At 37.8% G+C, this 17,762-nt stretch overlaps 1 protein-coding gene across 1 annotated transcript in view; it reads right to left on the bottom strand.

The window, feature by feature from the left end:
• The window catches only part of LOC114358717 (SLIT-ROBO Rho GTPase-activating protein 3), a 56,777-nt gene extending 39,733 nt beyond the window's left edge, over positions 1 to 17,044 (bottom strand). Inside the window, exon 1 of the mRNA XM_028312754.1 lies at positions 16,513 to 17,044. Coding sequence (XP_028168555.1) covers positions 16,513 to 16,630 — 118 coding nt within the window. The 5' untranslated portion in view covers positions 16,631 to 17,044. The remainder of the gene's footprint in view (positions 1 to 16,512) is intronic.
• Between the last annotated feature and the right edge of the window lie 718 nt (positions 17,045 to 17,762).

Raw genomic sequence — 17,762 nt, 5'->3', positions numbered from 1 at the left:
TATGTAGGTACTCGTAGTACCAAAATCCCATTGAAATTTAAAAGTTAAGATTAGTCAGTGAATAAGTAAGTACACGGCTGACGCACCATGTCATTATTAGCCTTTAAAATTTTGTTGACTATTGTAATTCAGGTGGAGGCATCAATAAATTAAACAGTTACGCTGATTGCTTCTAGGAATTAGTAGCATTTCACGGTGTGGCCAGATGTCAACGGGATCATCGTACAAAGGAGAGAGTTTCGAAGCGACTCAAGGTGCAAAGAAATGGGTCAATATTTACGAGCAAACAGTGATCTGTGCATCGGCGTGCAGTTCAACACACCGCGCGCGCAGGCGGGGAGAACCGGTCGCGCGACCAATATTTGCTAAAATCTGTGTAACGCTAGAACTAGCCACCGCACCGGTCGCGACTTGCTCCACGAGGAATCCTCCAGGAAACTTTCTATAGTAAATATTTTTCTAACTGTATAAATTCATCCCAGGCACCCTAACGAACGTAATGAAAATGAAGACTTTCTCTTTATAGGTCTCGCAAATCGGACGTTCAGCTGCTTAGACATCCTTGCACACTTAGATTAATAAAACCTAGATAGATAGTCAGTGCACGAAAGGTGAGGCAGATTTTAGTGAGCCAGAATGGCTTACTCGTAAACGTCACATGAACTGTCAAAGTGAAAAATTGGTAAACACGTCCGACGACTTTTAATTAATTAAGACGGTTTGTGCTGTGAATGGGTGTCTAAATACATCAGAAAAACTAAAGAAAGTGACCAGTGTTACATTTCATAAGTAAGTACTACGATTCAACGCGTATTTTGCTTGAATTTGGCTTTCAAAAATTAAATACGGGAATGATACCAGTAACAAGAAAATTTATTTCCCAATTGTTCGCCGTACAAATACACTTCCTTTTTTATGAAATCGAGACTTTTAAGTCGATTTATCTTATTGTAATTAGGTAGGTACTTTGAATTCAATAAATAAGTAAGTACATGATGCGTTTTGTTTTTGTTAGTTATAAATAATTAAAAACGTATTAAAAATTTCCCTACTTTCGGGAAAATCGCCTTCACTGTCTACACTCCCCAACAAAATTGACACTAATGACATAAGATTTTTGCCTCACTCTTGACGAAGCGTTTGTATGAAGACTATCCATCTAGGTTTTATTAATCTAAGCCTACAAANTAATTAGGTAGGTACTTTGAATTCAATAAATAAGTAAGTACATGATGCGTTTTGTTTTTGTTAGTTATAAAATAATAAAAAACGTATTAAAAATTTCCCTACTTTCGGGAAAATCGCCTTCACTGTCTACACTCCCCAACAAAATTGACACTAATGACATAAGATTTTTGCCTCACTCTTGACGAAGCGTTTGTATGAAGACTATCCATCTAGGTTTTATTAATCTAAGCTTGCACAATACTACACCGCAAACGCGGTATCGCTGATCGACATATTGCTGAGAGTAACACCTTTCGACACAAACAGGTTGCTGATTCATATGCAGAGTTTTGCAACCATCTTGCCATATTTCGCCCATTACCACCGGCTCCCGGTGCAGTCTGCACATGGCAACCTTCGGCGCAGCGACGCCAACAATACTGACAACGGACCGACGGCTAACCTGAACTGCATGCCGACCTATTGTGTGGCAGGCGCACCCAAACTTGGTTAGCCGAATAATCTAGAATAATCAAAACAGTTATTTTATAACATATTAACAACACATCGAGTATTATACCCTACAAAAGTAGGTATAATGAATAGTTACCTACACTTGATATTTATGGAACACATGAAGCTAGCGATGGTAATGGTACTGAACCGGTTTCTTTGTATCAAAAGTAAGCCCTTATTTCCTTACTCTACATTTTTGTTATTTTTATTAGAGGATACAATCTATTTGTGGCACCAAACGAGACATCAACTTCATTTAAACCCGAATTGTGGTGTCTCGAATGAATACACATATTTTATAAAACTTTTGAAATAGGTATTTTATAGAGATGACACAAAAATAACAGACTGCTGGCAAATCGTCGAGTCTGTAGCGAATTTTATTTAGCTGTTAAAAGAAGAATCGTGAGTATCGTGACTACCGCCAGGAATTAAAATGCAGCCCAACTCTCGACAATGCAGCTTCTTTATTTAGGTTTCAATTGAACTATTGTGACAGACATCATACTACTATAGCTGTAATGCGTTGCTGCATTTGTGCTCGTAACAGAGTCATTGGTTAAAAGCTGCAGTTGGTTGATACTGCACAATGAAACACACAAAACGATTGCATCTTTGTTAAAAGATCATGGGCATTATCTTACTACTCAGCCCAAAGCGAGGCAAGGTGCAAAAACCAAACCTGCATGGCGCCGTTCAAGGCGCCTGCTTAAAATTCGTTGAGCGATGTGCTCGAAAACTTCGCCATCATCCGACAAAATAAACTGACATCCAGAAGTTTAATGTCGATTCTCATAATAATTCTATCGGTGGTAGAGCTATTGCATGTATTGTCCATGCAGGATCAACAAAAGCAATATAGGCTTTAGGAACATATTTTTAATTTAATAATTTAAATAAATAAATAAATAAATAAAAATCAAATCAAAAATGTTTATTTAATTTTGACCAGTATTTTGGCAATATGAACGTCAAAAATAGTAGGTACATATGTATAAGGGTAACCCACATGTGGCACTTTACATGTCGTCTCCTTATCTTTTGGGCTCCTTATTTGTTTGAATCCACGATATTTCATACAAAGAAGACACTTGATTTTTTTTTATATTCCATAGACTTAATAGACGACCGGATTATTTTGTTGCTGATGTTCTCAAAGATAACTTAACTAATTAATGCAAATTGTAACCTTAGACAAGAACATTTACCTTTAAAAATAATTCAGTCTACCTGTGTGGTGCCAAGTGATCCTTAAATAACGCGACAATAGCAGATTTCCGATGAATCGATAAAATGACAATAGTATTGAGAATAAAGTCCCAGGCCGGGTACGTCCAGCACCGCCACGGGCTCATTAGCTTGCGGCGCGGGCGCGCGCAAGGAAGACACGCGCCGCGCGCCTGCTAATCGCGCCCACTGTTTACGCGCCCGCGCCCGCGCCCGTTCTACCATCCACTACTATTTCCATACTTCTCAGAACTTTGCAATTGTACTCGTCTAATCATTGACGTTGGGATTTATTCGACTATTATTAGATGATGCATTACGTTAATGATCAGAAAATATGTATGTGCAATGTGCATCAGTAGATTACTTCCTTCTCGGATATAGATGATCTACCACTTTTAAGATTAGACACACACGTAGATATGAAGGATAAGTTTTACTGTAATATTTTGAATTCATAATATCAATTTTGTCACATTAACTCAATCAAAATAAAACAAAGACAACGATAGTGGGCCATATTGGCAGTAAATCACATACTATATTATCACTATTTTCTAGTTGAATCATACCACTGAATAATAGAGGAGATTGATGCGACGGATGCGATTACGATACACGATATCTGACAGGCTGCTTATTGCAATTACTTCATTATTAATTCCACCGCGAGCGCCGCGGTAGAGTCACGACACTTGGCGTGAGGAACACGACACGAAACATACTAGATGTTGCAAATAAAATCATTAGGCAGTGCCAATTATGTCGTACCAATTGCTAAACTTTAATAATATTGTCATAATGAATAAGTACTAGGAACAGATAATTTAAACTTAGAGATTTTCCTTATTATTTGCCAAACTTGGATCTTTAAACAATGTTTAGTTATTTACATAACTAAGTGCTGCCATTGTTCATTTATTCATTAGAGCGATAAAGAATGTACCTAATACATTTTTAAGTAATTTTGAAAACAGCACTGCAGTGGTATAAGCACGAAAAGTATTTCGAGTTCCACCTCTAGCGAGTTTCATTCTGGCAAGTATGTCAGAATGAAACTAACTGGACCGCACACCATAATGTATAGACAAAAATACGATTCAACGTAGGCTGAAAATTGTTAGTCCTTAATTTGTTTCTACTACCTTATAAATCCAATAACTTTAGAGTATATTTTGCAAGCGTTCAATAACCCAAATAACCCAATGTTCGAATTTGGCTGTTTGGGATAGGTCTGGTCATTAAATAGGTAGCTACTGGCAAAGAGACTGAACGAGGGCATATTCGAGAGTATTGCAATAAAGGATGTGCGCGGTCAGTGGGAATAAATGCAGCCCGCAGGCGCAGGCGCAGGGCACTCCCACGCTCGGCGGGCGCCGCTCGCGGACAAAGGACTCGGCATTCGCGCTCCAAACGTGTACGTAGACGACATGCTATTTTATTACCCTCTACAAATCCCACCACACATAATGATAAATTGATTCCGCAAATAAATGCATTAGACAAACAAGTATACTATGGAATCTATATATATAAAAGAAAGTCGTGTTAGTTACTCCACTTATAACTCAAGAACGGCTGAACCGATTTAGCTGAAAATTGTCAGGGAGGTAGTTTAGAGCCAGGAGAAGAACATAGGACCCCATCAAAAACAATACTTGTCAAAAAAACCAAGTCTCGCAACTCAGTTGTTCTACGGTAAAAAGTTGTGAGATCCATGTAATACCAAGTCCAGGCCAGGAAATCTTTAACGTTTTACATAAATTATTGACTTGGCCATCGCACTAAATAATTTTATTTACACGTGTTTTCATGCGATGACCAAGTCAATATATTTATGTAAAACGTTAAAGATTTCCTGGCCTGGACTTGGTATTACATGGATCTCACAACTTTTTACCGTAGAACAACTGAGTTGCGAGACTTGGTTTTTTTGACAAGTATTGTTTTTGATGGGATCTCATTTCTTTTTGTATTTTGTAGACAGCAGTTATGTATCTAGAAAACTGGACCGAAATTGAAAAATTTTACTCGACTTGGCGGTTGCACTACCGTGCCCCCAAATCTCATTTCTTTTTGTATTTTGTAGACAGCAGTTATGTATCTAGAAAACTGGACCGAAATTGAAAAATTTTACTCGACTTGGCGGTTGCACTACCGTGCCCCCAAATATTTTAGTTTTTCCTTGATTCATACACCAAACACTACTTATATTCCAAATTTGAAGCTTCTAGGTCTGCTAGAAGTGCCTTAGAGTTTTGATGATCGGTGAGTCAGTGAGTCAGTCAGTGAGTGACAAAATTAAGCAACTTTGACCCGTTATAATTCTTAAACTACTAGTTAAAATTGAATGAAATTTTAAATATACCGTGTCTTTACAATGCCTGCATAGCTAATGAAAATTCAGCCTTCTAGTTTTATCCACAACGAAGTTACAGGCGGTCGAAAATGGCCTGAATTGCTTCGAGAAAAGGATGGTACGGCCGTGCCGCTTTTTTGCTCGACTTGGTGGGGGCACTGTCGTGCCCCCAGATACTTTTTATCCCGTTCGAAATAAAAAAAAGTCTGCTTATTTATTGCCATTAAGGCGGAACAAAGTCAGCTAGTAGATTAATAAAGAAAAGTAGGCAACTTGGTACGTAGGTGGACCATAGTGGTCCATTTGAAACGTCACATCAAGTAAAAAATCAGACAAAAATTATTGTTTTAAGAAAATGTCTTATTAAATAATTAATTTTTATCAAATAATACAATTTTATAATGACAAAACTCGCCCACTTTCGAAAATATCGCCTATTTTATCTCCATGTAAAATGTAAATTTTTAACAACGTTTTGACAATAATGACTATAAGATTTCTGCCTCACATAAAACGCTTGTATGAAGACTATCCAGTATCCATCTAGGATTTATTATTCTAAGACTAAAGGTAAGTTAACTAAAACGCCTATCGAAGAAATAATGTGTATGAACTCTACCTAAGTAATAATGAATGAATGAACATTATATAAAATTATTTTATCTCGACCACCAATAATAAGAGAAAGGCAAATCGAAAATCTCCTGAGCGCTTAACAACCGTTTTAATTAATTAGTTAATTATAGTATGCTCTGTATTCTACTCTGCCGTCACCACACGGCTTACACCACACCAACCCCTACTCTTCCCGCGGGTGTCGTAAGAGGCGACTTAGGGACTACACATCAAACAGAGAATGGGCAGCAGCGCTCTCTGAAAAACATCAATCTTTTAAACTGCGATCTCCAACCCGCCTGCCAAGCGTGGAGATTATGGCAAAACCCTCCACTATAGTGGAGGAGGCTCATAGTCCAGCAGTGGACTGTAAAGGGCTGTTGATGATGATTGATGATGAGTATGCTCTGATACACTGGACGAGCAAAAGAGTTTAGGTGGGTCGCTCTATAGTCACAATAAACAATTACATTGCGAACCTTTTACCCTTTAGATGTACTGACGAAGTGACGAGACTTGATTAACTTAAGGAAAGACAGGTCACTGAACTCATAATTATTTTTTATATTGCTATCAAATTCAACTAAATGGCAATTACGTTAGTAGAGTTGCCGTAAAAAAAAACTTTGCCTAGAAGAAAGGTCTTAACGGTCCCTCACTCGACAGTTGACATTGAATTCATAAGAAGAACCTTTCTTGGTTAAGACCGAATTGGGGTAGGACATGTCAATTAAGAAACTGTTAATTTATCTCAATCTTTTAAATTAAGTGTCAGGAAGGGTCTCGGTATTATTAAGAATTTGTTAATTTTTCAATTAAGACGGTTTACATTAATTTGTAACAGGAAATTAATACACAGTTTCCTCTACTCACTCATATGTAACGTGTGATTGAGCTTGCTCGGCACCAAATTATTATGTCCATGGCTCGGCGAGAAGCTGTAAACAAATGTGACAGATAATGCAATCGCGAACGTGATCTGGAACCAGTCGCTGGACACTGCAACCGGTCTGAAGTGCGGTCAGGTCCCGGATCAGTTCCGTACTGGAATCACAAACAAGCTTTCCATAAATTATAGTTAATACTGAATCAATGTAGACATTTAATGACGTCAATAATGAAAGCTGCTGATAAGAGCGATATCAACAGGCTATTAGTTCTGGTGACGCGTCGTATCAGCGCGGAGAGCTTCGGATTGTTCTGTGTTATTATCCAGTTGCGATTGACAGACACGACGACATTGATTAACTGGCCGCCAAGTGACAGACTTTAATTTAGCGGGTGTCTGCGGACAAGCGGCGGCTGTGTTGTGATTCAGATGCGGCAGTCTAGTGATGTTATTTGCGCCTTGATTGAAAAAGATAAAACTCAGGTGAAAACACGTGTCAGAATGCGCACAATGTTTACGTTAAGCAGCGTAATACAGTTATGATCCCAGTATATCATTCAAGATCCGAGCTTCATCTCAATTTATAATAATTGGGGATTAATTACATTAGTCATTAGTGAAATTAATCTATAATGCCCAAATTCTGTTTTGATTGAATGGAAAAGCTTGAGTATTTTCTTTTGTATCTAGTAACACCTCTTTGCATACTTATCATTGTAACGAGATACCTAATCATAAAATTTTATAAAAAAAAATAAAACCGACTCCAAAAAACCTACACTAAAACGTCGAAAAATAATTACTAATTACCTACTTATTTATTAGGACGAATTATTAATATTTATGTAGGTATACCATGATTGATACTTCTGGAGTCGGTGCCAAGATTATGAAACATGTAAAGTTTGCCTGCACCGACTCCAAAAGTATCAATCATGGTATACCTACATAAATATTAATAATTCGTCCTAATAAATAAGTAGGTAATTAGTAATTATTTTTCGACGTTTTAGTGTAGGTTTTTTGGAGTCGGTTTTAAAAAAAAAAAAAAAAAAAAAAAAAAAAACATACGGGTCGAATTGAGAACCTCCTCCTTTTTTGAAGTCGGTTGAAAATGTAGAGATGGCTAGAAGAGAAGTGACGACATTATTACATATTCCATCGTATTCTCTAAGTACTCGAGTAAAAGTATTACTCGTAACTGCATCACTAGATCAAAATTGAGTTACACCACTTATAACTCAAGAACGGCTGAACCGATTTAGCTGAAAATTGTCAGGGAGGTAGTTAAGAGCCAGGAGAGGGACATAGGATACTTTTTATCCCGTTCGAAATTTTAAAAAAAGTCTGCTTATTTAAGGCGGAACAAAGTTCGCCGGGTCAGCTAGTTTTATATATTCTCGTATAGCATCGATAATATCAGCACAGTGCGCAGGCAGCCTTAAGAGCCGGAAACACAACAAGTCAGGGCTGTAGCAGGCAGAGCAGGTTTAAAGGCTTACTTAAAATATGTAAGTTACACTACATTTATAATTTTACACTGAATTGTATGTCCCAATAGTACTTAACACACAATATTTTACAAGATCCGATACTAATTTTGTTACTGAGAATTAGCGTGTTTTGCAAAACAAACGTCAATAATTATCAAATTGTAATAATACCTTCAATGTACATAATTGAATAATATTAAAGAGTTAATTATACATTACAAAATACGGGAAATAAGCACCGCATACCGACCACAAAGATATGGTGAAGTTTAATCAGTGGGACTTTCCAGAACCAAATAATAATGTAATTAAATGTAGAGGCTTCAGAGACTTGGACAGTTTAAATGAAACTTTACTCAGTGCTCCAGACAGACAGAAAGGGGGAGAGGCATGTCTGTGTCTGAGCTGTAACCATACCCTTGCATCGAACTTCGCTATTTATAAGTGCCTTGCTTGGCAGACACAGTCGCGCCGCCGAGACACAGTCGCGCCGCCGAGCCACAGACTCAGCGGTAATGGTAACACACCATATTTGTCCCGAAAGGTGAATTCTTCGACGAATACAATGGGAACAATTAGTTACAACACAAAGAGGTATTCCACGCTTATTCGTTAGCGACGACTCTACATTGTCCAATGAATACTTTGAAATACTTATAAAGTAATGCGTTTGAATTACACGCGTCGTTGTGGTTTTCATCGCTTGAAATAGAAACAGAAACCATATTGGTTTTTTGCCTGCCGACTCCATAATTAGTTTTGAACGTAAAGCCGCTAGATCCAACAAGAGATACAATTTATTATTCCACCATAAAACACTGTAACAAATCATTTCACAATTATTTATAGTAAGAGTGGCGGTACGCGGTAAGCGGTCTAATATTTGTTTTGGTAGAGATGCTTCTATTGGAGATTTTTATAGGTGTTTTATAGAGTTCCTTTGTATTTGGCGATCAATTTTAATTTAGTTGCGTGTAATGTTATTAGGGGCGGCTGGCCGTTAGTTAATTACCCGTGGGGAGGCGCTCCCTGCCCGATGACACGCCAATCACGCGGCGCGGCTCCGCTCGCAGGACAAGCACCTCGGGCAGCAACCAGCTCGTTATCAGTAATAGCCCTGGTCTCATATTACACTCAATCAACCCATCACTGGTGATATTAGGGGACAGTCTCTCCGTTACTTTTACCTAATTTTAAGAACGATGTCAAGTAATCTGAAACCTCTATAATTTTCTTTTTTCAAAATATTTTCTTTTCTTCTATTCAAATATCAAAAATGATCTGGATAAATCTACAAACCACTAAACAATCGTAAATATAGCATCGTTGGGAATTGATTGACTGGTTGAGAATAAGTCAATAAATCTATAAATTGGAGCCCCAGCCCCAGCCAGTAGGTACGTCAATCATATTATGAGCGAGAGCACCCGTTGAGACCACTCGACAAAACAAACTTGCCACAAAGGGGAACAGATGACTAACCAAGCTTATTGCCAGTAATCGGATTAACCATCCCAGTCCCAGTGGCCAAACAGTAAGTGCAAAAATCATGTATTCATTTAACGAGCTTACAAGGACTTTTTAAAACAACCGACTCTACATCTGTTTTCGGCGTGTACTTGCATGAATAATACGATGCCTTATTTTTATCTGAATAAACTCCGAAATGACAACTTTCAGATGTTATGGTAACCAAGTTATAGTAATACGAATAGCTGATAATAACAAAAGATACAAATCACTTAAAACACCATTACGTTGTGCGTTTGGTACAAACACTGTGTACACTTTCACCGAACAAAACTATCGCGACCAAAGTTAAAAGAAAAAGTTATTTGTTGTTTAGAATGGTATGTGAGTAGGTACTCTCCATAGAACATCATCTACATACTCGTGCCAGTTGGACTATGTAGCCCTCGCCAACTTTGTTGTTAAACATTCGCGCTCTCAACTGGACTGTATTATTGCAAAAGCAAAACTAGATATTACTAGTTAGTACTCCAGTCCGAGATTGCATCACCGCAATTTGTGATTCCTAATATCTAGACTATTCAAAACCCAATCGTTTTGAAGTAATATTTCCTGTACAGACCTATGTTTGCGGTCGTCATTGTTGCGTTTCACAACAATTGGAGTTCCAATAATTAGGTAAAAATAAAAGAAACTCCACGTTTTGCTATTATCAAATTGCGAAAATAACTCGAGTGCTAGGTATTTTTATCATGAATCTATTTCTTGTTGAGGTGTGATACGAAACACGGCAGTCGGCGCGGCGTTTTCCAAATAACCACGGTTTGTTTATGTTAACCTAAAACAATATTGACGGCAGCATCGATGCTGGACTAAAGGCTAGCAAAGGTAGCGGCGCTAAATGGATTATACAAGGGTCGATGTTCGCCCGCCACCAAGTCAAGCGACAACCCGTGTTGGTAAACAAAGGATGTTTGATGTTATATGTAGACAAAAGAAAGAAGCAACAATAAAGAAATTCCAATATTATGTATCACAATTGGGAACTTGATGATAGTGAAAAAGTCTCTAATAAACTTTCTTGGGATACATAGCAGGCAAGACTTAACATCTTCGTTAAAAATAATGATATTATTACAGGGCATACAGTTCAGTTGCATGTTGCGGGGCATGCATTGGGGGAGGCCTATGTTCAGCAGTGGACGTCCTATGGCTGAGATGATGATGATGATGATGATACAGTTCAGTTTGCCAAAATAACTTTTGAATATCACTGGTTTACTTTGATCTTTTTGGATGCGAAGCAAGCAAGAAGAAAGATTGAGCGGGTACCAAAGCAATCAGAGTTTGCATCGCTGGGCTATACTCAAAGGATATTAAAAGTGGGAGAATCGCCGAATAAAAGTCAATCCATGAAAATCCTCTATACAAGGGGCAGTAGAGCCGGCTCCGCCAAGTCGGCGGCTAAATATAGCGCCGGCGCCGCCCCGCGCAACCGCCTCTGATTCACTCCGCGACACCACCAACGTCCAACACTTTCCTTTCCCGAGCTGTTATCACTATCACCGCCGCTTCTCAGGCGAGCGTGAACCATATCAACAGTCTACCAAACAGACACTTTGATCTGAGTACTCAAATGCTCCAATTGTTTAACGTTCCGTGACGGCTTGAGTAACACTTTGGGAACATAATTAAACAGAGAAGCATGCAGTAATTATAGCTGGTAACAGCAACCTATTTGTTGAAATAAAAGACTAAAATCGAGGCCACTTACCAGTTGACTTGTTGCCCGCGAACCGCATCTTGAAAGACCAAGAAACGCCTGTCATACGACTTAATAACTTGTAGGATAATTTAAAGCACTAATCTCTTGTCTTCAACGCAAGTAACTAATTATTTAAACGGCTGAAAGCGATTTTCAACTGTACGCAGACAACAAAATAATAAATTGCTATGGAAATTAGGTTATTTGCAACTTCAATGGTCATGTCATGAATACATTCACTAAGGTTACCTTTTTTGTTGCCTTTCTGTTCGGAGGGTGACTCACTTATCAATTAATTTTCGTGTGTCGCCCATAGTTGGAGTGGTAAGGCATTATTCGGTTTTGATGTACCGAATACGTGAGCAGAATGTTTAGATTAATCTTATTTCAGAGCATATCCTAGTAGTTAGTTTTCAATAGAACAGGGGCAAGAAATTGACAATTTGTTTATTTTGGTAACATTTAAAATGAATGTTGGTAGTGCGTAGGGTACCTACATCGAGTGTTTAAGTTAACGAACACCGTGGCCGGAAGTGGTATCGGTGGCCGATTAACGAACATTTGCGCCCCATGTGTTGCCTGCGACCACGCGGAGCTGCGGCCGACTTACTCCGATATTACGCGTTCACAATACTCATTTCTGTTTCTCATTGTTTGTGTTGATAGAATAATCGCACCCGGCTTGTTGGAACAATAATCAACGGTATATGTAGGACCAGTTTTATATCATACCAATATCTGTTACCAAGCTAAACTGTACATCGTCTGTGATCGACCTTCCGCTATTTGATTAGTTCAATGTGGATTGGTTAGTGATGTACTAGCCTAGTAGGATAAACGCTACTACTCATCCGTGAATGAACAATCAATTCCTACTGTCTTCCTTCTTCATTTCCAATGTCAGTAACAGCATTTTTAAATTAAGATAAGTCTGGCTAAGGGCGCGTGCGGCGCTCAAGAGAACCTTGTGCAAACCTTTACTAATTGTAGGAATGAGGATCAGTACTGTTGTAGAAAATTCAATAAAACTAGTATCTACGTTAATCTTTAAGACATAAGAAAGATATATCTTTTTGAATTATCCAAATCGGACCATTACTTACGAAGATATTAAGTAATAAACATAGGCCGTTTTTGCCGCTAAAAGTCAACGTACGCAGGGCCGCGTGACGTCATTATATCCGAATCGAGCGCAGCCGGCGTACTATTGGGATGGAAAATATTTTTTTCCAGCTAAACCATCAGTTTTAGAAAAAAACTTTTAATAACATTTATTCATCAAAATAAAGTAACCTATCGACCAGTAATTTAAAAAAATAAAAATTGTGAAAATTAAGTATCGCTATGTCCAAAAACCACATTTTCATAGGATTCGATGCAATGCGGAGACGCGGTTGGGGTGAGTGTAACTTAATGATTGTTTGTATTGAACATAATAATACATAATATGATGCTAATACCCAGTTTCTGGCCTGGGGGGGGGGGGGGGGGGGTAAATCATACCCAACTTCTGGCCGAGGGGGAAGTCATGCCCAGCTTATGAACTAGGGAGAGGAGGGGGGCAGGGGAGTCATACCCAGCTTCTAGGCTAAGATTAAATAGATTTCCAGGAGGGAGCAGCTGTCCTTTCCTGCAGCAGCTGGTTCGCCCATGGGAACGGCGAATAGATAGGTAGGTACGTAGGTTTAACTCAGAAAAACTAAATAACAGGTAGGTATTGCGTGTACATCGAAATGATCTGCATAGAAATGTCTTGTAGCCTAGGCAGAGTGTATCTGCCTCAGCTATACCTTATTGTTAGAAGTAAATAAATTAATACTTATACATTTTTATATTTTACTTGGAAGAAGATATGACTCTAACAACACTTATGAACACTTTATTTGAATAAATCGCCAAATATACCACCGCGGAGACCCCAATCGCGTCTCTGCGTTCCATTGAATCGTATGAGCGTATGGATTTTTTGCGTTATTTTTCACAATTTCTATTTTTTAAATTACCTATCGATAGCTTACTTTATTCTGATGAATATATGTCATTACAAGTTTTTCTCTCAAACTGATAGTTTGGCTAGAAAAAAATATTTTCTATCCACGCAGTACGCCGGCAGCGTTCGGATCGGATACAATGACGTCAACGGTCCCGCGCCGGGCGGTCAGTGAACTTTTTTAGTAATTTGGCCATAACTTCGTCAATTTTTGTCGTAGAACAAAAATTTTTGGACTGTAGCCCTATAAATCTGCATTCACAGCTAAAAATCGAAATGATCCTCATTATGGTGAACGTAAGTTATTATTTATTGGACTGTTGGTAAACCGTTTCATACTCCAGTTTTCGTGTTGCACCTTCCGCGACTTTGTAAGTAACCATGATAGGTAGAAAGAGCGGTATGCCGCGGGTGCGACGAAAGAATTTGTTGATAACAATGTAAATATCTACTTATCTATCGTAGGTAGGTATATAATATGAACAAAGACCTACAATTTATTACGCTAAATTCAAATTTAGAGCTGCTATATTAGCATTCGAGATTTCGAGAAGGCAGGCATTTTGCGGTCGTAGGTACTTAGTAATTTATGTATTATGTAACAACGGCTTGAGGTGAATTAGATTGCAAGCAGAATAAAACATTCCACCGTGAATGAGTCATGGTTGTGTCATTTTAGTCATTTATCATTACCCTCGCGGCAGAAATCTAAGAGAATTGGAAATCGAACCGACTACTCACATGCGTCACTGGCTGATCATACCACTCATACTGCGCACAAATGATCGTCGGCGTAGTCACACAATTTTCCTACTATTGTTCCAGGACGGATAACATGGATGATATTGTATGGAAACGACGCGATGGATGGATAAATGTATGTTTATTAACTCCCTAACGCAAAAATATTCGGAATAGCACATTCTCCAGATTATTTTATCGAAGAAAGTCGCGATCAGATTCATTCAAATATAAACTAGAGATAAATACAAGAAAAGCAAACATAATTACAGTGATTAAATTAAATAATGCCCGAAAACACCTATGGGATAAAGTATAATTTCCATAAGGACCAGAGTACCAGGTAATGATTAGAGGATGCTCGGCCTCAAAACGCCTAGATTACACCCAACTAAACTGAACTGACTAAGCTGAAGATACCACATGCAAGGTAAAATGCCCTAAGCGAAAAGTAACGCGGTGGAAACACCACGCCACGCGCAGGTCCGCCGTTACCCCTTCATAAAATATCATAAAGCCATAAAATATTGCATCATAACCAAATTCACAAGGCCTACGATTAGGTACCTGGTCCAAACACTAGTTCAAGGAAGAACATTTAGCCCTTAATAATATTAGTAGATTCTATAGAAGTGGTTTATAGCAGCAAAGGTATGCCCGGCGGCTGGCGTGGGCGCCGCAGGGAAGTCGCCAATGGCCGCTCGCGTGAGGGCATCGTTTACATCATGCAGACCAAACCTTGGGGGAAGTGCTCTACTTATAACAATTTATAAACCCACAACTTGCCAGAAGTGTCTATCCTGACATTTATGTTTCTTTAGTGATATAGTAACTACATACCTAACATGAAGACTACATGATACATTCTAGACTTGCTTTGAGACTAAAAATCCTCAGGGTTAAATTAATTTTGTAAACATTTCTTTGTGACACATTATGCACAGTTGTTTTTATACTTTGGCACACTAATAATAAAAACAAAAATAATAACCATTTGCGAACTTTACTAATGTCAGTGAATTAACTAAAACCAATATAAATTCAGGGTATAGTGGGAGGTGGGTACCTATTAGAGGATGGAGCTAATGATTATTGATTAAGATTGTGTGAGGGTCTAGATACCAGCTCTATGTTGTTGGATTGTTATGTTTTGCTTGCAGTGTTTGAGTGTGTTTTCTTAGTTTGAAATACATTATGATTCAATGCAAAATTCTTAATATTTTAAATTATACATCTGGATGGACTATTTGTGTTGTTTTGGTACAACAACATATTACATTGGTCAAAACTTGTTCCTGCCTGAGGAGCAAAGAAACATAAAACATAATATCAAAATGTTATACTCAATATAAATACATGTTTGATTCATTGAATAATATTTGTACAGAACCATATTTTTCATCACACTTTCATATTTCCAACAATTTTAAACAAACCAAACTTACAACACCAAGTGCAAGTTACACAACAGTTTTATGATATCATTGCTTAATTACTTAGGTAATTAGGCAAACTTTTCTCATCATTCATGTTTATTGCTTCATGTGGCAAAGATAATAAGCATTAATGTAAAATTTCACAAAGTAGAGTAGAACAAGAACTGCACATTATTAAAACTAGTTAGTTATCTAGCCCAAACCTTAAAACTGAATAGAATAAAATATTTTACAACAAATTGATAACATGTTCATGAAATTAATGGAAATTTTGTTCAAATTACTCTAAATTGAAATTATAAAAAAAATAAGTAAGTTCACTATTTTAATGTAGAGGGCATTTTAAACATTGCTACTGGTTCCTGGTTTGGCTTCATTTATTTAATTAATATTAATTATTAATGATTCTAAAAAGTTTTCTTTAGTACTTTTTATAAAATATAATAATAAGGCTGATCACAGTTTAAAAGCAAGAATAATAATAAAAGAATAATAGCTTTTTTATGGGATGGGATTTATACTGAAAAGTTTGATACCCGGTGATAGTGAGACCTTCAGTGACACTAACTTTAACTTTAAACTACTTTAAAGGATTGTGATAGAAGAGTAACCTTTAATTAAAATTATCCCAGAATATGCTAGAGTAACTTTATCATTAAAAGACCAACTTATAGTTAGCTGGCTATTGCTTCGTAATCTATCAACACAGTACCTCCTTAAAAGTCATTATGAGTACGCTTTTCAGTTTCCGTGAGTGCAGTGGCTTAATGTTATATTATTCTTTGGCATTTTAAATTCCTTAATCGCAGTTTACGCTAAGTTCTTAGTGACGTGAGTGACTTACTGCTGAAGGCGGCCAGCTTCCTCGTGGAGCCGAGGCGCTTCATCGGCGTGCGCGGCTCCACGTCGCGCTCGTCCAGCGCCGGCGGCTCCGGCGCCGTCGGCGTCGCGGCCCCCGACATGGCGCCCTCGCCCTAGCAGCCCCGCTCCGCCGACACGCGCGAGCCGCGGCCAACGTTCATCGGTCCACCACTAACTCTTACAAATTCAAATATAGCACTCGATATGTCCGTACGTTATGAATCGATGCACAAAAATAACGACGCTCGACGTTGTATTTAATAATCTTAACAATATATTAACCGACACCACTGGTCGAACTCAATTTCATTGATAAAAAGTTCCGTAAATAGTTCCAACGGTCGAATAGAGTTTATTGTGTGAAAACAGTCCGTAGGCCGACGCGAATGAGCATTGAGCACCCAACAAGCCACCACAGCGAAATAATGCCAGACGACGAAAGCGAACTCGAGAAGCTTTGTTTTGACGGGAGGACTTTTGACAGTTAGCTTTTACGTTTCGTTTCACGGTGTGCTGCAAACGTCAATTTTTTTTTTGCAATGCAACTTTTTGAAATTTTCGGTGGGTATATTAGCTTATATCCTAATCATTATTGGAATATGAATTTAAGAAAAAAATAACTGAAACAAAAATTTTATTACCTTCCAACTCCAACTTTAATTAAATTTCTAAAAGATGATTATTGGGAAGTTACAATTCCAATTACCATCTATACAGCGACTGAGAGCTTCGTATGTAACATGTTCGTAACTTATTAAAATCTAACATAAGGTAAGGTAAGTTATGTATTTATATTATTTGTGGTTATGTTCTGTAAACTGTAACAATCGTGTTATTCATAAGCTCGTCTTTAATTTTTTACCATCTCTGTATTAGTCATAAAATAGAAGTTATTTAATTATTTATAAATAATTATTTTCCCAATAAACATTTCGAACGAACAGTTATTTTATATGAATATTGTGTCTAGTATACCCGGTATATTTTCTTAGCTTAACCATGAATTTTTAGAACAAAATTATATAAAATTGCGATAGGGTGACCCTTTGGCATGGGAAAGATTTGAAGTTTGTATTTATTTCTAAATTGAGAGGAAAAGGTGAAGCCACGCCCTACACTACTCTACGATAAATAAAATTGTAATTTTCACGGACATGGCGGCACATCATATGGCGTGCGACTGTATCAGAGTAAATACAAATGAGTAGGTCATCTTCCCCACTCGCGCAACCA

Source organism: Ostrinia furnacalis, unplaced genomic scaffold (genome assembly GCF_004193835.3).
Source record: "Ostrinia furnacalis isolate ACB-3 unplaced genomic scaffold, ASM419383v2 OfSCF4105, whole genome shotgun sequence".
Lineage (NCBI taxonomy): Eukaryota > Metazoa > Arthropoda > Insecta > Lepidoptera > Crambidae > Ostrinia > Ostrinia furnacalis.
This window is presented reverse-complemented; position numbering and strand designations above follow the sequence as displayed.